The sequence below is a fragment of the Lepidothrix coronata genome, unplaced genomic scaffold (assembly GCF_001604755.1).
Source record: "Lepidothrix coronata isolate B3197 unplaced genomic scaffold, Lepidothrix_coronata-1.0 Scaffold57, whole genome shotgun sequence".
Classification (NCBI taxonomy): Eukaryota; Metazoa; Chordata; class Aves; order Passeriformes; family Pipridae; genus Lepidothrix; species Lepidothrix coronata.
The window spans coordinates 4,369,085-4,391,236 of NW_016690237.1; the positions used below are offsets into that span (position 1 = coordinate 4,369,085).

The 22,152-nt window shown below is 40.0% G+C and overlaps 1 protein-coding gene across 14 annotated transcripts; it reads left to right on the forward strand.

Annotated features, from left to right (window-relative positions):
• The first annotated feature begins 802 nt into the window (after positions 1 to 802).
• LOC108498224 (arylsulfatase D-like) lies at positions 803 to 21,735 on the forward strand. 14 transcript variants are annotated; one of them, XM_017816660.1, is made up of 12 exons: positions 823 to 936; positions 3,822 to 3,891; positions 4,469 to 4,522; positions 4,849 to 4,989; positions 5,777 to 5,898; positions 6,783 to 6,905; positions 9,069 to 9,492; positions 10,994 to 11,130; positions 12,965 to 13,099; positions 15,333 to 15,495; positions 16,508 to 16,629; positions 21,125 to 21,735. In XM_017816660.1, the coding sequence occupies exons 2-12, from the start codon at positions 3,839 to 3,841 to the stop codon at positions 21,493 to 21,495; spliced, it is 1,845 nt and encodes a 614-aa protein (XP_017672149.1). In that variant the 5' UTR covers positions 823 to 936; positions 3,822 to 3,838; the 3' UTR covers positions 21,496 to 21,735. The 14 variants fall into 14 exon arrangements, with proteins under 14 accessions (XP_017672157.1, XP_017672149.1, XP_017672155.1 ...); XM_017816663.1 differs by having other exon boundaries at positions 869 to 963; XM_017816665.1 differs by having other exon boundaries at positions 872 to 921.
• Positions 21,736 to 22,152: the final 417 nt, after the last annotated feature.

Consider the following 22,152-nt stretch of genomic DNA (forward strand, 5'->3'; position numbering starts at 1 on the left):
TAATGCTTATGTTATTGACAGTGTTCAAAGATCCACCTTTCCCAAAGCAAGTAAAAGTAGCCCCATGTGACAACTTATACTACATTCAGTTATTTTTGTAAGTGCAAGGAGGTCAACAAATAAAAAATCTCCAGCCTGGGTTATCCCTGCCACGGGCTTATATGAATCTGATAGTTTAAGCTGCTTCAACTTTCCACCTCACTGGCTCCTACTGACTTCTCTAGAACACAGTCTTAAATTCAGCAGGTCACTGTATTCAAGTAACTTGGAGAACAGAAATGTCAGCAAATAGAAGGAGCTCAACCATGTAGTTGCTAAAGACCTTTTGAACTGTAAAATGTATTACAACAGAGTCAGAATCTGAAAGAAGGGGGGTGGAGACTAGATGTTCAGTTTTGTGGTGTAGGGAAAGCAAACAAAATTTAGGTATGTCTACCTTTCTGGAAAATGCAACAAAAACAAAAAGACAACATGATAGAAGAAAAGAGGGAGGACAATCCTTTTATCCCGTCTCAAAGGCTGAAAAGGCTGTGTGGGAGAACCAAAACCCTTTATAGCATCTCTTGCTATTATTCATTGCATCTCTTTTAAAGCACTGAAATAGAGCAGTGAGAGATTTTATACAAATATGTGCAAAATAAACTGGATAGGAAATCTAGAAAAGGCAGTAGCCATGTTATGCCAGTATTTCAAGAATAAGGACTTTGTACTCTGCCTGGAATTCATGTCAAATCTGCACAGCAGTTCCAGTTTGCTGACTGTTGCTGGCAGGGATCCCAGGTGGTGTCCATGCTGGAGGCGGGGGGAAGGGAGAGCAAGAGGAAAAGGAGCAAGTCCCAGTCCACTTTTGCCCACTCACTTCTTACAGGATCAGGACTGCTCGGCACACCAAGGAACAAGAGGGATTTTGGAACAAAAAGAGTAACTGAGACAAGGGTTTGTTTGTTTTCCACATGTAAAAAGGTGTTGGCCTTTTTTATTAGTCCTGATGATCATTTGTCATGGCTTACTGGCTTACAGAGGGAATTACTATCTGACACATTCTTGGATTTCTCTAAGAAATTTCTGATTTCTAGCGGCTGCTGTTAGTTTTATGAATCTGTTGCTTTTTCATTTAACAGCTAAGGAAAACTAGAGCCCAGTACCGGCTTCATCACATGTTAGCACTGTCAGTAAGAGCTCTATTTTCAGAAGGAATCAGAACCTAACAGAGAAATGTGAATACACATATTTAAATTGTGGGGGTTGTTTAATGTGTGGTACTTCTACTCCTTCAGTAAGAGTAATGCTCCTAAAATGGCTTGCAGTAAATCAGATGGTGCCACAGCCAATGGTATTAGATCAAAGTATCTTTTTAATACCACCAGTGCACCTCCCTGGTTCGAAGTTCACAGTTTTCCTGAGGGGCTGTACAAAGTCTCTGTCTGAATACTGACACGCGTGCTGTGACCAGCTGGCTATGGTGCAAGAACCTGGGGGAGAATGTGTACAGCAGCAGAGCTATTGTAGCAGCTTTGAAACCTTATCAACTCCCTGGGAACTCAAGGGATTTCTTAAATTTTCAGATCTGTCTGGTTCTTTTGCTCCACTACAGCTCACAAGGGGTATGATGATCCTCCACTGCTTGCTATAGACTGAGAACATTTTCATTGCAATAGTTTTAGCTTAATCATGTACCACAAGCTCTTTAAATGCAATGCTGTCTAACAGTTGCTGGAAAGGCAGAGCTCTGCCACAATTGTTAAAGGATCTTAAAGATATCACCATTATAGATGATGACCAGAGCCATCGCTCGTTCTTTATTCTCACAGGTTAATGCCGTCATGCACTTGCCTGATCATCACCCCAGCTCTGTCCTGTAGGACCACAGTTCATCGGGGTTTCAGGGGAACTGCAGTCAGGCTGTGATAATGAAACACCACTACGCTGTCATCTCAAAAAGATTTGAGATCCTAGTAATTAGTCCTTTGCTTTTCAAAGCACAATATTGGGCTTCAGGCATCTGCATCCGCAGTACAGTCTTGCTTCAAACGGTCACTGCATTGGGTCAGAGAGGTCTTGCTGCTTCTCCATTAATCTCTGACAGCCACTGGGCAGGGAAGATGAACTGTCAGTAGTGTCTTTCAAGATCTTGCCAACAGCAAAGGGAAACATCAACGCTACAGAAAATTCTGTAACTGACAGCAATCAAGTTTGTTGGGTTTTTCTTGACATTTTTCTGTTTGTTTCTGTGTTTGTTTGTTTTATTGTTGGGGGGAGGGTTGTTGTTTGCTTGGGGTTTTTTCTTTTGGTGGGTTTGTGGTTTTCTTTGGGGTTTTCTTTGGGGTTTTTTGGGGGTTTTTGGGAGCTTTTGTATTTTTTGGTGGTGGTATTGTTTTTGGTTTTGGTTTTTTATTTCCCATATTGTCTCAGCCATAGCCAAACAAGCATCTAGATGTTACTTGGACAAATCATCAATGGACCCCAGGTTCTGACTCTTTTAATACTGTTTTCCTGGTCAAAATAATAATATCTGCAATTTTTTAATCTTATGGTTCATCCTTTGAAATGTACAGGGAGGATTATACTCTGGTCTGGCCAGTTTAGTATTCCTTAGACATTCAAGAACACTGTTATATACTAAAAGGGCAGAAAAAACATTCTCAGAAAATACTATATTTTCCTGCTGATTTTTGGAGGAAAAAAAACCCACAAGTCTTTCATTAGTCCAGATGAAACTTTTCAGTTCTCTGTGTTTAGAAGTGACTGTTTGTTTACAAATGGGTTTTGAGTTGTTATAGAAAGTAAATATTATAATTACTTTCAATCTGTTCCTTAATACAGCTGATGACACCTTTGTTCTTGTTCTGTTTTGAAACGGAAAGAAGGGTTGAAAAGCAGGGATTTTGCATGGATAGGATATTTCAGATTTTTCTATCCCTTTTCACAATGAGGGAATGAATAGCATATCTAATTTAGCACAATGTACACCACGAAGGCAAGCATGTGCCAGTCCTCAGTGGAGCCAGTTTACCATGTACTTCTGCATGACTGTTTGCACAATTCCAGTGCAATGTTTTCTGAAAATCCCTTAGGCCATTCACAAGGAAAAGGAGCGCATTTTCCAAGCCATTCTTTTTCCAAAGAGAAAAAGAGTGTGCTCTCTCTTTCAGCAAGCATAGAAAATCACTTCCACTCATAAAGTTTGCCTTGTGAGACAAAAATAAATATTTAGAAACCGAATGATTATTTCTAGATTTTTAAAGGTTGAGTTCATAGAGTTGGCAGGTAGAAAACCCAGCAAATTAAATTTATAAATGGCATTAAGCTTTGGAGTTCTTTAAGGAAATAAAGACATTTATGTTTACAGATAGTTTTTAGTAACATTCAGAGATAAACACCTCTTGGAATGTACTAGATGGCATCTAAACATGAAAACATTACAGTCCCTTCTCTAAGAATTACACTGCAAATATTAGTTTCCAGGATGGCTTTTATTTGATGTATTTTTTGTATTTTCTAATCTTACAGTAAAGGTTAGATTATTTTCCTTAAAGTTGATCTGAGGTTAAGTAGAAAGTGAGATACTAGTTTTACTTACCACTACCTCATTTGTAAAATGGTGAAAACCTTCCTTTCAGTGAACACCAACATTTCTGTGTGTGTATTGCGTAATAGGCACCTTTGGCACTTTTTTAAAGTCATTAACATTTAGCCTTCTTTCCAAATTCCCACAAGTCCTTCTGGAGTTATCAGAAGTTGGAAACAGGTTCGATCTTGAGGAACTGCGTGCAAGATCACTGGAACTGCTGGGCTCTGATTTTTTTTTGCTTTTTCACCAGAATTCATATGACCAATTATGGACCTGTTTCATACAAGGGAAAACTATGAAGTTTATCAGGGAAAACAATGGTAAGAAAAACATTCACTGAGAGTCTTTCTTGGTTTTAGGTGTTGTTCTTAAGAAAATGTAAACAAATCTCTACTTTCTCCCTGTCACTCCTGCCACAACTCATTGAGGATCTAAGAGTAGCTAATACAGGTTTGGATTTATTGGTATTTCAAGACCTTTTACCCTACTTTTATAAGACACAGAGTTTTAGGAGTATGTATAATATGTAGTATAGGACTTACTGTACTTACTATGTATTAGTACTAGTACTTACTACACATTTAACACATTGTAGTATCTATTAATGAACTCAGAAGATATATTTTAGCATATGGGTATCTGTAAGCTTCTGACTGCAAACACCTTGAGCAACTAAAACATGTATGGAGATATTCTTAGGGATATATCTTAGGAAGATAATCAAGTTTAAGCTTGTTGCTGCACCTTGATTTTGCAGATGGTCCCATGGCTTAAGGAGCACTTTTCAAACACTGTATGTAGGAATGGGTGCAGTAGATGCAATAGTCAAGCCACTGCCATAATGACCAGCGTGACTTCACACCAGTTACCTTCATGCTCCTGTCCCACTCATTCCAGGAGCCTTAACAGGACCATCCCACACCCCTGTGCAAGGAGTGCCTCAGGACACTTGCGAGTATCCAACCACTCAATCTACTGGGGACATCTGCTGAGATCAGTGTATATGTCGATAAAGAAATGCAGACACAAAATTTCTGTGCGAATAAATAACAATAATAAATAACTCAATAATATAAAAATCATAATAATTTAAAAAATCACTGATAATAGAAAGCTCAAGGACTTTTTTAAATATTCAGGAGCTCCATCTACTGGCAGTATTTGGTTGCTGTTTGACTATACTGAGTCCCCATAAAACTTTAAGAATAATAGTTTGAAGTCCGTTGTAAAGCCTAAAGTTGTTTTTTGTAATATTACCTCTTTACTTTTACTTTTAGGAGCTATTTAAACATTTGGCTAATTTTATGCTTGTTTCCAAGAACCTGTGTATCAAGTCCTTCAAAACCTAATTTCTTGCTGATACTGGCTGATGATCTTGGTATTGGAGATGTGGGTTGCTATGGCAATGATACAATAAGGTATGAAATAAATTATCCCTTCCTGGTGAAGTTAAGTAAAAAAAGCACTGATGACAGTATTAAAAAATTCAGTATTAACTGATTAGATACACTTCTTTTCAACCTACGTACAAAATAGTTGCTCTACAGTAATTTCTACTCCAGTCAAAATTATACAGGCATGCTTGAGAAACTTTCTTGGACTTAAAAATTTTGCAATTATGCCTGTGCAGTGTACTTGTCAGGCATGTGCATAACGTACAAATTTCCACAACTCCAGGGAGATGAAGAACTGAGATTAGAATTTAATATCAGTTAACAACTTCAGTAGACATTTTAGGACAGCTTAGACTAGGCATTTAGACAGCTTAGACTATGTAATATATTTATCCCTAGTGCAGTTATCAATCTGTATGTAGATTGATTGAGAGAATGATTGTAGAGATATCCTATCTTTGCTCTAGCCTGTTATAGTCTTGGATATTGTGTTTTCCTGTATCTATTAACAGACTCTTTTTCCCTATGCTGCATGAGATTTTGATATGAGACAGACCTGAAATACCTTCTCTTCCTCCCCCTCTCCCTTTTTCTTAGTTATTAATAAAAACATACGTATCCATGGAAAACTAATTTCTAAGGAGTCAAGGTGTCTCAAAAATATATATAACACAGAACTTTTCTAGTTGAGCTGTAGGTAAACAGATTTTTGTAAATTTGATGGTGATGTTCTCCACAAAACTAAGAGGAGTGGGATGCCATGAACTTCTGTGTAATATGTTTTTATCATAGATGGGATTTTTCTCTTTAGGACTCCTAACATTGATGGCTTGGCAAAGGAAGGAGTGAGACTTAATCAGCACATTGCTGCAGCTGCTGTCTGTACTCCAAGCAGAGCTGCTTTCCTGACTGGCAGATACCCCATCAGATCAGGTTGGGCCGCTCTCTAATGGTTTGATGTAGTTAGTCTAGTCAGTGTTGATATTAAAAATCCCCTTAAACAAACAATTTTAAAGACTAGTTAATCTTGGGATTTGGAGTTTCAGTGAGATGGGAAAAAATAGAGATGAGTAATGATTGATTTCTATGGGAAAATGCCCACATAAAGCACATTTAATGTGGCTAAATGGATAAAAATCTAAACAGCACAAAGCACCTACAGACAGAAAAATGAAGAAGAAAATTATGCAAATGCTTCCTGTTTAGTGGTATTAAGATTATAATAAATGTAATATTTTTAATATCCTGGCAATTTTTTTCACAGTGAAATGCGTCAGACTGTGGAATAGTTCTCAGTTATTATGTTTTAAAACCAGTTTACTTCAGCCATGTAAATTTATGACAGAAAACTTCAACCACCGCATAAGGCAATAGTAATCCGTGCAGCACCTCTGATGTGATGCTGATTTGCTTAAGGAGAAATGTAATCGTGAACTGTGCATTTCAGAAGTGTGTCCCCCTGACTCTGTGAACCTTTTGTTCTATAAAAAACTTATTTTCTTTTTTTTTAACATTATATTTTGATAGAACTTTGATTGTAAGACGTTGCCTAATGTCCAAACATAGCCGTCTTCCTGCCACTTGTAGACACCCCAGCACAGCTGAGGCATCTGCATTGGAGTAGCATATAATGACACGGGACTTGGAAGAGCCATAATTCTGGAGGCCGATCAGAATATCCCACGTCGTACTAAGTGGTTTATAAAAAGGCACTAGGCTTAGACAACTGAGTCCCATTCATTAGAAAGCACATTCTGAGCAGACTGAAAATCTGAAATCTGGCTTGTTTTATTTTAAAGACTATTATTCCTCTGTAGGCATGGCCTCCAGCACTCAACAGCAGGTCCTCTTTTGGAACGGGTGTTCTGGAGGGCTTCCACCAAATGAAACTACTTTTGCCAGAATACTGCAGCAGCAAGGTTATTCTACAGCACTTGTAGGTATGAGACAGAGCAACTTGTCACTTTTTAATTGCTTATTATTCAAATTAGCCTGATTCTGTACATACATTTCTTTTTTGCAAAATGTCTAGGATCAGTTAAACTAGATTTTCTTGTATGCACAACTTTCAAAATCAGCAGGGTTTTTAGAATGCTATCCACAAGTCCCAGTGTCAGTAAAGCATATCTGATAGATCCAAAATGAGAATATATGGAATATATAAATTCACAGTGCAAATGGAAGTAAATTCAAAGGAAAAAATCTTGTTTGCCCAGTCCAGACTGCTTTAGAATGAAACAACAGAGATTTTTACTGATCTATTAGAGCAGAAAAATATTGTCTGCTGGTTGGTACTGAGACACCAGTAGTCTTAATTGTATCAACTTCAGCACAGTAGTCTTAATTATATTGACTTCAGCAAGGTTTTTGACACTGTCTCTCATAACATCCTCATAGGCAAACTCAGCATGGATTGGATGAGTGGACAGTGAGATGGATTGAGAACTGGCTGAACAGTAGATCCTGGAGGGTTGTAATCAGTGTCACAGGGTGTAGTTAGAGGCCTGTCACTAGTGCTGTCCCCAAGGGTCAATACTGGGCCCAGTATTGTTTGACTTATTCATCAGTAATGAAGATAATTAGGGGACTGAAGCATTTGTCTTATGAGGAAAGGCTGAGATAGCTGGGCCTGTTCAACTGAGAGAGGACCTCATCAACATGTAGAAGTATCTGAAGGGACGGTGTCAAGAGGAAGGATCCAGGCTCTACTCAGTGGTGCCAAGCAGTCAGACAAGAGGCAATGGGCAGAAAAAGGTGCACAGGAAGTTCCACTTGAAAATAAGAAGAACTTCTTTAGTGTGAGGGTGACTGTTCACTGGAATAGATTTCCCAGAGAGGCTGTGGACCTACCCTCACTGGAGATATTTAAGAACTGTCTGGACATAATCCTGCGCAATGTGCCAGGACAGCCCTCCTTGAGCAGGGAGGTCGGACCAGATGACCCACTGTGGTCCCTTTCAACCTTACCCATTCTGTGATACCTGGTGGCAAGATTTTCTTTTATTTAAGCATCCTGCTTATTATCACAGTTAGGATGCTAAAAGTCCCTTTATTTCTGCAAAAGGAAACCCTTACAAAAAAAAGCTCAAAGAATCCCATTTACTTCAGTGGGCCTTGGCTCAAAATACATGTCTGAAAAAAGAAAATCCTGTTAAGTCTTTGCTAATTTTGACTGAAGAGCGATTAAAGGCTGTGTGTTTCAACCATCTCTCTTTTTTAAACTCCTTTTGATGAAGTCAAAGGTGTGTTGTGCTTAGTTGTAATTACTGTGCTTTTCACATCTCTGCTCAGCTCTGCACACTGAGGTGTCATTTAGTTCCTAAATTGAAGCAAGTCTCAGTGATGTACTGACTTCACACCCTGCTCACTGCAGTCTGATATAGCTTACACTGTAAACTACATTCATGTACACAAGTGCAGGACTGGTCAGCAGTTCTCAGAAGTTATTTGTCTAGGTAATAGCTCCTAAGCCCATGGTTATAGACTGTCTGTCCTTCAATGTCAGGATAATTACACTGCTCTGTAATATGACTTAATTAAGGTTCATTATCACTGTATTACATATTCTGATATATCCAATTGTACTGGATAATTGGAATGGCCTATTTCTGCTACTCATTTTAGGATGAGTATGGCCACACAGAGCCAATACATACATCTTCTTCCTGAAATTTGTTCCAAGATTATGAAGGTCAGACAGAAATTTTGTGTAAAATATTTCATATTTTTGCACTTAGCTGTTTCTTTTGACACAAGGATGTCTTCAGTTTCTCCCCACCATGTTACCTGTTAATGCATGGCTACTTCATCATGTGAAAAATAAGAAGCACCAACTATTGCAACCTTATTTGTTCTTATTCAAGGATATGTCTAAGCTGGGCCATTGCCCTACATGGAATTTAAACTGATAGACGAGGAGAAGCAGCTGTTCTAGACAGATAAACTGCCAATGCATTGTCGCTCCTTGAATCTATCCCCATTCCACACCAGCTCCTCCCTCAGCTGCACCTTAACTGAGGGTTACAGCCAACCCCTTAGAAATACAGGCAAGCACACCCAGGAGTCATGATGTTGGATTTAAGATCTTTATTTTATATTTTCAGGGAAGTGGCATATGGGTGTGAACTGCAAAACCCGCCGTGATCACTGCCACCATCCTTTAAATCATGGCTTTGACTATTTTTATGGCATGCCTTTTACCCTTTTGAATGAGTGTCAAGGCACAGACGACCCTGAACTGGCCAAGTCTTTGCAAGATAAGTATTGGCTTTACACACAGATGATCACCCTTGCAGTATTTACTCTTGTGATTGGAAAACTTGCCAATTTTTTCCCAGTAAAATGGAAAATAATCATCTGTCTGGCCATCTGTGGTCTCCTTCACTTCCTCTCCTGGTTCTCCAGCTATGGTTTCACCAAGTACTGGAACTGTATCCTGATGAGAAACCATGATATCACTGAACAACCTATGAACCTAAACAGAACTGCTTTTAATATACTGAAAGAGGCAGTTACATTCATTAAAAGGTAATCAACAAAAATTGTATCACATTTTAAGGGGTTTTAACAATAATGTCATTATTGTGTCCTATAACACTAGGTTAGGTAGCTGGCATGCTGAACTCTCCATCCTAATGCTGGCCAGTAATTTGTTAATTTCTGGCATTTTCCTACCTGTCAGCATCCAGCTGCTGTCTTTTGTCTTATACATCTGTCCTGGTTCTGATGAGGAGAGGGTTAATTTTTGCAGCACCCTTTGGGGGCTACAAAGGGATACGGAGTTTATTCTATACCTCTCTCCCGGTCAAGTAAGCATGGCAGAGGGAGTGGTCCGGTAACTCCAGTTCTGAGCGTTTTGCATGTGAATCACTTGTTTGTCTCTCTTCTACACTTTTGTTACTAATATTGTTGCTGTTACTGTTCATTTCATGATCTCATTGCTGTTTCCGGTAAACTGTTCTTATCTCAGCCTGTGACCTTTACCTTTTGTGCCTCCAATTCTCCTCTCCAGCCTGCTGCAGGGGGGAGAGAAAGGGGGGAAAGCAGGCAAGCAGCAGTGTGGTTTGGAGAGTCTCAGTGGGAGCACTAAACTGGAAAGCACCATTCCTAAACCTTGGCAACATCGCTGGTCAGTTCCTTGGGAAAAGGAAGATGATTATTCTGGTGTTTATGTTTTGTTCAGCTGAGACAAAGGGGTCCTGGCCAAGGACTGTGCCCTCTGTCAGTAGGAACAGAAAAATGGTCTTAGACTGGTAAATGGACTGTTATAGAAAGTGTCATATGAAGTTAATATTTTACAAGCAGAAGAGTGATAGTGAGTTTTGTTTAGTTTCGTGTTTGGGTTTTTTTCTGACAAGTGTCCTTCATTTCTACCAGTAACCTCAATTGGAATTGAACAAACCACTAAGTGTTTAAATTATTCATGTGTTAAGTCTGGGAATATCCTTGAAAAAGACTATACTCTTTCTGTCAGGGTTTTGGGGTTGTGTGTTTGTTTTCTCAAGGAAATTGGAGGTAAAATATATTCCTTCTGTAAAACTTTGAGTATAGGTAATCTTAGGTTCCTAGGATATCCTACCTGGCCTGATGTTTAAGGGATCATGGTTTCACTGTGGTTACAGTGTCATATCTGCCTCTTCCACGAGGATGCTTCAAATGTTCAGTGACATACATCCATGTTTAAGTTTAGGCAAGCAAGTCCTATTCTCCTTGCCTCTGAGATTGTGTCAGTCTTTCGGCTACAACTTTTCCTAGTTGCTTATTTAATGTTCTAGCATGTCTAATTTGGAACATGAAAAAGAAAGGGCTCATTACTGTTTTGATCTTAATACAGAACAAACATCCTTGAGAGTGTGTTAAACCCCTCTGTCTCCCAAAACCTCAAAAGCAAAAAGATATCAAAATAAAAAAAAAATTTGTTTAGATCACAATAATAATATTTATTGAGATAGTAAGTACAATACCACTGTTATATTTTGCTTTGAGTGACAGTTTGAAGAGAAATGACCCTTGTTTTCTTTTATTTCAGAAACAAGCATAGACCATTTCTTCTCTTCGTTTCCCTTTTACATGTTCATACCCCTCTCACTACCACAGAGAAGTTTCAAGGAAGAAGCAGGCATGGCCTGTATGGAGATAATGTAGAGGAGATGGATTGGATGGTGGGTAAGTGTTGGTCTTGAAGAAAATTCTTCATTTATTTGAATGTGGAAAAGAACTTAAAGGAGTGATCACCGGACTCCCTTTTTGCACATGTAAAAATCATGCCTCGGATACACAGTTGGTTTCAAAGATTGCCATACCATAACCACACTTCTTTTTTTTCTTTCTTAAGATGAAAGCTTAAACTTTCTCTGTAAGGATTTGTTCTTTATCTTTTTTAATTGACACACTCCTGTGCTGAAGTGTTAAATGCAGACATATAATCAAATATGTCCTTGATCGTGCTGTTAATCAAAATTATGACATTTCTCCATCTCTGTCTGGTCTTAGAAGATGTAAGGGGTGCTGATGCTAAATATTACATTATGCTTTTTCCTCGTGCAGTTCACCTTTTGCTGCTGCTTCTATAGCTATGGAAGCTGTTCTTGGCAAATATACTTGATGCAGAAGCTGATGAAGACAACCAATCTAAGATAAATCACATTCTGTATAAACATTTGATGTTATCAGTACAAAACCATTCCTTATTAAATTAGGTTTGAATTACAGTCCACAAGGTTTTTATCACTGCTATCAGGAGATGATTTTGGTTGATAGTATGTAGCCTGGTCTCAGAGTCCCTGCTCAGTTCCTGGTGAGACACGGCAGTTTATTATGGCTACTAATCAAGACAGCACTATTATTTAAGCTTTTCAAGATGTTTGAGGCATATTCCTTGACTCAGAGAATTTACAGAATAGAGTTGACTGAGTATTCTGAGTAGTTTGAATAAAAGGGTCAATCATTTAAATTATTTTCCAGTTGGTGGTAATTTTTATTTTCCTGTTTTTATAGACACTATAAACAAATTTTATAAGCATTCATCTGCTTTTTGTTGGGCTATTATTATTTCATAGAATTATAGAATATTCTGAGTTGGAAGGGACCCATCAGAATCACCGACTTCAACTCCTGGCCCTGCATAGGACACCCCAAGAATCACACTGCGTGCCTGAGAGCATTGTCCAAATAGTTTTTGAACTCAGACAGGCTTGGTGCTGTAACCAGTCCCTTGGGGAGTTCCAGTGCCCAACCACCCTCTGGTTGAAAAACGTTTTCCTGATGTCTAACCTAAACCTCCCCTGACTCTGCTTCATACCGTTTCCTCGAGTTCTGTCACTGGTCACAAGAGTGAACAGATTGGTACTTGCCCCTCCGCCTTCCCCTTGTAAGAAGGCTGAAGACTGCAATGAGGTCTCCCCTCAGTCTCCTCTTCTCCAGGCTGAACAGACCAAGTGACCTCAGCTGCTCTTCACATGGCTTCATTATCTTCACTGCCCTTCTTTGGACACTCTCTAATAGTTTAATATCTTTCTTATAATGTGGTGCCCAAAACTGCACACAATATTCAAGGTGAGGCCGTCCCAGTGCAGAGCACAGCAGGACAATCCCCTCCCTCGACCAGCTGGTGATGCTCTGCCTGATGCCCCCTCGGACATGGTTGGCCCTCCTGGCTGCCAGGGCACTGCTGACTCTCATTCACCTTGCGACTGACCAGGACCCCCAGGTCTCTTTCTGCAGCACTTTGCTCCAGCTTCTCATTCCCTAGTCTATACACACAACCAGGGTTGCCCCATCCCACGTGCAGAATCTGGCACTTTCCACTGTTAAACTTCATACTATTGGTGGTTGCCCATCTCTCTTATTTATTGAGGTCTCTTCGCATTGAATGTGGTAGATAATAACAGAACTCATTCAGGTAAATGGAAAGATTCAGTCTTCACTGAATTTTGAGTCAAGACCTAGAAAATCTGAGTGCATCTCCTGATGTAATTATGATGCTATGGTTTGTTTATAGGAAGGCTTCTGAATGTTATTGACAAAGAAAGCTTGAAGAATACCACATTAATTTATTTTGCATCTGATCATGGAGGATCCTTAGAGGCTCGCAGAAGAAATTCTCAGTTGGGTGGATGGAATGGGATCTATAAAGGTAAAATTTTGCTAGTGTGTACATGCATAAGACTTCCTCTTAAAAAGAAAATGATAGATTAAAATACATTCAGACAGATTAAATTTAATAAACTATATGCTGGTATTACAATCTTGGATTATAGATCTGAAATGAAGATCTATGGTAAATCTTGCATGTGCCCCCTCCAGACTGTTAAGCCTTGAAAAGCTACTGTGACAGCTTGCACAGGTTGGCACTTACTGTATAATGAAGTCTGAAAACTGTACCCCTCACTTATTTCCCTATGGAAGAAGAGTTGTGTGCACCTTGACCTTGCTCAGCATGACAATGCACACTGTCTAGTAGCAAGTTACTTGATGGGCCACACAAGCAATGTTTGATACAGCTGGGATCCATCTAGGAACAGTCCCAAATGCAAAATGAGCCTTTATTTCTTGATATGAAGTTTCCATACCAGTAACAGTTGCAAAAAGGCCAACAGACACATTTGAATAGCTTAGAATCTAACCTAATGAATTCACTTCTACCAGCTGAACACAAGTATATTAGTAACAGGAGAGGCCAGACAGGAAAGGTAAATGTCATTAGAGATTTCAGTATGAGAGGACAGTGATGAAATCATGCCTGCTTAGAGAGAAGGCAAAAGAAGATACAATATCAGTTTAGATATCAATAACAGAAAAGCATTCCCATTTATGTCCACACATGGCAGAACAGGGGACATCCCACTGAAACTAACTAGCAAGATTAAAAAATACAGTTTAATTAATAAATATCTGTAAAACTCACTGCTGCTATTTGAAACAGCATATTGAAAACAAGAAGACAAATAAGACACACATCCAAATAATGAGAAGAGCTTCTGCTGATTGACAAAGCATGAGATACCACTATTTTACATAGCACAAAGATTATTGCAGAAGCAGTCGGACTTGCCCTGTCTGTTTTCCATCATGACACCTTGTCAGCCTTTAAATCCAAGCTCTGGGAACCTTGCCTCTCAGTTGTAACTATTAGCACACCTCCTTTGTATCAAGGTACAGTATTACTTTGCAAAGCCTGGGGCTAATGTAAGCTACCATTCAGCTGCTGATTTATTAGCTGAGCTAATCAGCTGCCTTCAAGCTTTGTTCGCCAGTTTTCCTACAACACTTTCCACCCACAATTTGTCATTTCTGCCGTCGATAGGAGGAATAACAGAGAAAAGGTCATATAGGTACCTGAGCTCAATCCTTTTCCAATTTTTGTTTGTTTTCTAACTGGATCCTTCCCTTGGAGTTCTGACTTTGAACCACACTGTTTCATTAATATTCCCATCCTTGACATCTGTAACTTATATCTGTAATTAGTTAATGGTTCTCACTTTGAAATACTATTCAATGAATTTTTTGACTTGTAAGAGAGACTGCATGGAGAAAATAATTTAGAAGACCGGAGGAATGCAAGAGAAACCAAGTTAAGAAAAACTCTTTGTATTACCTCAAGACAATTTCAACAGAAATGCAGGTGGAAAGTCTTTGTCACTGCAGCATATTCAGAGTACTTCCCTATTTAATGCATGGGTTCTACACTCTTCCATTTCGGACCACCTCAGAGCCTCCCTGGGACTGTATTCTCCTGGAGGGCAATCAAATATTATCCTAATTCCCCTTGCTGCCCTCCAGAACTGCAATTAATTTTGTAATGTTCCTGCTGTCTTTGATTGTGAGCTGACAATCAAGCTTGCCCTGTCTAATTTCCCTTCCTCAGGCACCAAGTGGGGCTGCAACCCCTATTCCATCGACAAGTCAGATTCTGCTCTTAATTATTTAATTAATTCATTAATTCATTTATTTTATTAACTGATTTTTATTAACAGATTTTTTTTCTTGGGCATGTTTTTAGGGAATGTGGAGAGTATTCTCATATACTTAAATTGAAATGACTTTCAACTTAAGCTCTGGGTCAGAATGACTTCTCAGGCATCAGAGGGTGGAATTGTTCCTCTTCTGCCAAAAATGCTGCTTAGTAGTGAGTTATTATATGTGCCACCCAAGAAAGCAGTGTAAAATAAAGATGTTAATAAGACTTATTTTTGAAGAACAGAATTTCCAACGTAGTCACTTCTGTTCTAGAGGATTTAGTGTGCTCTCATTAAAGTTACGTGAATATTCTAAAAATGTTAAAACCTTTTATTATACATGTACAATGAACATCTAGTATCTCTTATTCTTTTATCTTTTTGTTAAACTTTCCTCCTCTTCTTTAACAGGTGGAAAAGGAATGGGAGGATGGGAAGGAGGAATCCGTGTTCCAGGAATATTTAAGTGGTCGGGAGTGTTGCCTGCAGGGACAGTTATTGATGAACCTACAAGCCTTATGGACATTTTTCCTACAGTAGTTCATTTAGCTGGAGGGGCAGTGCCTCAGGACAGGTACAGAGGTGGCTTCATGAACCATATTTGCTTCTCTTTCTTGATTTAGATAGAAACTAAGTCATGCATCCTGACAGCCACAGGTTAAATTCTGATTGTTTCTAAACCAGGCAATTCTCTAACTTACTTTCTGCATAGCCTTCCCTGTCTTGTCTGCTTGTATGGAAAAGGCAAAGGAAAAACCAGTATCTTTTATCAAAGGTCATTTAGCTATCTCAGTCCTCTAATCACCAAAAGGCAATTTGGTTGATTTGGGACACTAGGATGACTGTAAAAAAAAAACCCAACAAAAAACCAAAACAAAACCCACAACCAAAGCCACCCTTTTTAATTTTACTTTTTTAAAATCAAAAATTCACAGATTTTCACAAAGGTGGTTGGTCCTGTTAGAGTACTAGGACAGGAAGCCTAGGAAGCCTGATTATTCACAAGTAGGGAAGGTGGAGCATATGGCACATGACCGGCATTTTTCTGCCGGTACCAAAGAAGTAGCTTCCTTAATAGCAAACAGCTTCTAGTATCTATGTTAGCCTCCTCTAAAGAACACAAGAAAGCGTAGGTGGCTAAGTCATTTCAGCAAAAAGCAAAAAAAGTACTGGTGGTGTGTAAATTAACCAACTCTTAGACAATTCAGTAGGTGGCTTTTTTTTTTTTTTTCCTACAAAGCCTAAAGCTCACAGAGCTGTCAATTACTTCAGTGACTTCCATTTCAGGTAGCAAAATTAACCTGTGCTTATCACCTACTTCCAGGAAAATTACAGCAGTGGTGACTTATCTCCCCAGGCAGGACGTGTAAACTAGCTGTATTTGCAAAAACTGCTAGTAAGTGCTAATTCCTGATCTCCACCCATTCACACAATTAAAAATCTCAGGGCTCATTAGCTAAAAAGTACCTTAGTTGAGAGATGACGCTTGAAATTCTAATGCTGCATACATAGAGTGAGTGGTGCTCGTGCTCCAGCTGCAGACTGAAATCCTTTAGCAGTCTGGTGACTCCGGTTCTCTCCCTCAGGGTAATCGATGGGCGCACTTTGCTGCCTCTGCTGCGTGGGTCAGTTCGACACTCCGGGCACGAGTTCATGTTTCACTACTGCGGTGTGTTTCTGCACGCAGTGCGGTGGCACCAGAAGGACAGTGAGTATCGACATCCCCCTCCAGCAAATCACAGACCATGTAATGATCTCTAGCTCCCAAGAGAGTGTCATGTAAAAATATGCATACATATATCTGGAGTAAGTTTATTGTCTCAAACTCTCAGTTCTTCTGCAAAGTGCAGAATGGCCTCATTGTTAGCTGTCCTGACTTGCCTGAGATGAAGGGGTTTGCTTCCTGGGAAGCATAGCTTCAAGAATCCCCATTTTGTTGCAGTGTTTGTATCACTTTTGATGCATAAGCATGCGGGATCAACTTCAGTGTAGGATTGAAGCAAAAGGAACTGTGCATTGAAGGTCTTTATCCTAAGCGGTATTTGGTTTCTTTTTATTAGTCCTATCTTATTTGTTTCGTGTTTTTCAGCTGTGGCATTAGACAAGCTGACTGCAGCTGTAATGCTTTACTGAACTTTCAACAAGAACCCAACACTGGAACTAGACGATCTTTCATGTCCCTTCCAACCCAAAGGTTCCCGTGGTTCTATGATTAGCTGAGCCAAGCCCATAACCTAGCACTTTCGGCGATCGGTTTTGGTCCGGGGTTATCTCCCCGCCCGGCCCCGCGGGCTCCGGGGAGCAGCGGGGGGTGCCGGGCACGGGCCGGGCCGGGGACACAACGCGCCGCCAGGGGGCAGCGCGGCACCGCCGGCCGCCACAGCCGCGGCCTGCTGGGCGGCGGAGAGCGCTTTAGCGGGGAGGTTTTAAACAGCAAAATAAAACGAAATAAAATAAAACCTAACCTCCCGGCCCTTCGGCGCAGCCAGCTGCTTCGTGTTTCGTTTTCGCATCTCGAGGTGCCCCGTATGAAAGGCCACCTACAGCTGTGGGAGAGCAGAGGGAGGGCTGTCAGCCCCCCAGCGCAGTGGCTTCGTTCCCAAAGCACTGCAGCTGCTCATGACCTGGAGCACGCACCCTGTGATCCTGGCCGGAGGTTTGAGCACACGGGGGCATGGCCCATGCCTGGCAGAAACCTCAGGGCTGCCGATTTGAACCTCCCTCCCCACGCACCCAGGACACAGCAGACCAGTGTGTTAAGAGACTGACTATGGGAGCACAGCTCTTAGAGCTGCCAGTGGAGATGCGAGAGATCAGTTCACCTGACAGACTGGTGGCAAGTTGGCCCCACACCAAAACTACCAGTAGGTCCAGGCTTCATCACATCAGTCTCTTCTCCCAAGTAATGTCAGCCGACAAAAGGAAATGGCCTCAGGTTGCTCCAGGGGAGGTTTATACTGGATATTAGAAAAAATTTCTTCATGAAAAGGTTTGTTAAGCATTGGAGCAGGCCACCCAGGGAAGTGTTTTTGTCACCATCCCTAGAGGTATTTAAAAGACGTGTAGGTGTGGCACTTGTGGACATGGGTTAGTGTTGGACTTGGCAGTGCTGGACATGATCATGTTAAGGGTCTTTTTTTAATCTAAACAATCCTATGATTCTACAATCTAACCCCAAGCACAGTCACCCGTTCACATTATTTAGAGCAGAACAGCAGTCAGAAACTCAAATCTCCTATGTCTCTAAATCAGTCACCATTCTTAGAGATCTCTGTTTCCTTTTAACACACATTTTTTTTCTGGAAACAAAGTTTCTGGGCAGAGAAAGCTGTGTCTGACTGCCGGACTCCTGGAGAAAACTCCTGCTAGATGAGTCATGCCCCATTTCCCTACTGAAAGGCTAAATACATACTCCACTCCAGCTATGCATTTGAAGAGCTGCTTTTCAAGTTGAAGGACTGCTATTCTCCTCAGCCAGCTTTCATCACTAGTTCTTCTAAGCTATATAAGTTCTACATAAGTAGCTACGCATACTTATGCAGAGGCAAGATGTATTTTGTGGCAGTTCATGTTCCTATGAAGCTACATGCACAGCTAGATTTCCTATGCATGCCTTTCTACAGTTTTTCCCATTGAACTTCAACTGCTTATGGCAAGGGTCCTGAAAACATTGCAATGTTCTGCCTATGAAAGACTAGCTAATCAAATATGTGGCTCAGCTTTCAACCAAGATATAAGTTTTGATTCTTTGTTCCAACTGCCATTTCTTCTGACTGGGCTGACAGACTATTTAGAGAGTTTTAGCTCATCTGTAAGTAAATCACACTAATATTATTTATTTAGTGTCCATTTACATCTGTCTGTTGGTCAGCCTAGATATGAAGCCATTGTATTTTGATGTCACCCAGGCAGGATCCATCCTTTAAGCCCTTCACTGAAGCCAGAAGAATCCTTTGTTTATAAGTAAAAGAGTCCTTTCCTTTACCCCAGCACAATAAGTCTTATTAGTGACAGTACATTTCTTTCTGCTCATTAAACTGATTGATTGTTACCAGATGGGGTTGAGAGATGTTTGTACTGAAGCAGCAGGTTTCCTTTCCCTTGGACATATTAAATTAACATGTTGCCCTAAAATTCACATGCACCTTCTGATTCTATCAGAAAATTGCATACGCTGTTTGCCTCTTGGAGATGAGCGCAACTCCCACTGCTTTTATCAGCATTGATTTCTACCACCTTTTTTTTTTCTTTTATCCTTCTGTAAACCAATTGCCTGCTCAGCTCACCAACACAGGTTAATTACAATCAGCCTCTCTGTATCCTTCAAAGTGAACTAACAAGGACCTGGCTGTCTCTCACTCTGCATTTCCAGTAATTATTTGCAGCCATGAAAAGTGAATGTTAAAATTTAGCAGCATCAGACACTCTACACTCAGTACTCCAAATTTTCATACAGTGTATAAGGAATTCAGCCCAATTATTTATGGAAAAGAATGACTAGTTAGTTTTTTTCTGAACATTGATCACATAAATTCCTATGTAGAGGTAGATAAGCCTCTCCATCTCATATTTACCTAATAAATGGTTATTTTGCCAATATCTCAACAGCACTCCAACTAAGCCAGATACTCAGAAAAAATGCCTGTCCCAGAAAGTGCTTATTTAACTCCTTGTAGCAAGTATCTGTGCTACCTGACTGACAAACATAAGACCCAAATCCCATGCTCTGGGAACCCTGATATCCAAGAGGATGCTTCCATATTTGTCACAAGACAAATGTTCTTTAAGTTACAAGACAGGGATAAGCTGAAGGACATGGAGCTCATCCAGCCAGCAGCAAAGCACACACTCAAACAGACCTAAGGAGTATCTGTCTGTCCTTAGTAAGCCATCAGAAAGTGAGCCCAATCAACCTTCATCATCCTTTCTCTCACCATTTCAGAAATGGAGATATCTAACATTTAGAAATGTTACGGAATTATTATGCCAAAACATTTCAGAACCATTGAGATGTCATCCCTCCACAGAAGTGCAGAAGCATAGCTTAAGCAGGATGTGGAAACCACAGGGTGAAAATAAATAGATACACAGCCAACTAGCCACTAGATCTTTTAAGGTAAAATATTACCTGAGCCTTAATATCTGTTATTTGTTTCCCCTCATCTTTTCAGAAGTTTTAAAATTTTATTTATTAACAAAATAGTGTTCTAGTAGTAGTGACAAGACAGACACCAAAGAATAAAGCTGCAGGCTTTAAAGAACACCTTTAAGAGAAGAAAGGAAGGAAAGTTCAGCTAATTCCATTGAAGTAAAAAGAAAATTCCATGTAGGGACAATGCAGTTATCAGCTATTTGTGCTCACTGGATTAGAGAAGTGGCTCCAAGTGTTAGATGTCCCCTTTCTTCTTGTCTTCTTTTTTCAGACATAGTACCTAATTGCTGTCTTCTTGCTGGGCACAGAATTGCCTCTGAATTCAGTGTACTGTATTCTAAATGTGGGGTGAGGAATAGGGGAAAAAGGAGGAGGAAGTAAAGTGTGCTGATGAGCTGCATTCAGATTTAGTCCAAGCCATTTGCCATTTTTTCATTGCAAGTCACAGACCTGTGCTTGTCCTGTGGCCAGTACAAGAGCCTGATGATGTGCAAGCCCTAAAGCTCCAAACTACCTGCCTTCATCATGTTAACTTAAAAACTAGACTCCAGATTTTACTGTTTTCTTGGCCTGCAATTACCACCCTATTAAAAAGTGTGCTTGAACATGAGCATGGAAATAAACTGTGATGAAATTCTGCCCAGGTGTACTTCTTCACTCAGATATACAGAGGCAGCAGAAGAACCACCTACAAGTACTTGCAGCGAGAAATTGGGGACTGCATTCTCCACTTTCCCTCCCCAAGAGGCTTGTAGATTTTTAAAGGGACACAAAAAAGTGTCAGACTCCCTCTATTCAAAATATTAGGCTAACCATTCACATACTGTATAGGGCCCTGCATTTACCCAGAGCCAGTGTGTTCCCATAAGCCACAAAGAACATCTTAATCCTGACAGCTTCCACAAGACCCCTTCCCCATGTGTGACATAAGCTTGCCCTAGGAATGACATAGCAGATCACTTAAACGTGAACCAAACTTTCACGACACATCCCCCACCCCTCCCAATTCCTAATGCCATTAAGATGTTCAAATGTACTTCTTCTGTGACAGGTGGCACCGTGTGGAAAGCTCATTATGCTACTCCAGTATTCCAACCAGAAGCCTCTGGAGCCTGTTTCAGAAGAGGAATTTGCCCATGTTTTGGTGATGGTGTAACCCATCATGACCCTCCACTGCTGTTCAATCTCTCACAAGATCCCTCTGAGGCAAATCCTCTGTCAGCTGACACTGAGCCCTTGTTTGACACTGTGATGAGGAGAATAAGAAAAGCCGTGGAAGAGCATCACAAGACGCTGACTCCAGTCCCACAACAGCTGTCCCCTTACAATAATATATGGAAGCCATGGCTGCAACCATGCTGTGGGACATTCCCATTCTGTTGGTGTCATGAAGAAAATAACAAAGCAGATAGCATAGTTTAATACCAGAATCAAAGTTAGCTTCTTTAAAGAAGTTGATAGTTTTCACATTTACATGACATTTACATTCATAGAGAAATTAGAGATATGGGTTAAATTACACTGGAATAACTTAAAGAGATATTATTGGGTTTTTTTCTTCAACCTTTTTCCATACCCACAGAAATTTAGTAAACCTGTAGTTTAAAAATTAGGGGTCACCTGTATAATCTACCCCTCAAGTGCATAATTCTGGATTAAATACCCCCCCAAAAAAATTCTTTTCTTAGTGATTTTCAATTCAAGAAATGATGACTGATAAGAAAGTAAACTTTTCATTGCAAATGTTCGTACAGGAAATATGCTTATTAAGACAACAGTACTCAGCCCAAAAGGGTATCCCTATTCAGGGCTTATCTTTAAAAAAAAAAAAACCTGTTGCAGAAAAATGAAATTATGATGACAGTGAAAAAAATAAATAAATAATGAAACCCCCCCACATTTTATTTGGAAACATACCAAAATTCGTTTGCCTCTCCGAAATAAACACCTAATAATTTACAGCAATTTTTTGCCTCATCTGTACATTCATTTTTCTATCATGTAAAAATGCCCACGGAAAACCGAACTGACAAGTATGTTTTAAAAATTAGATAGCTGAAGTTAACATCTCAAGATCAG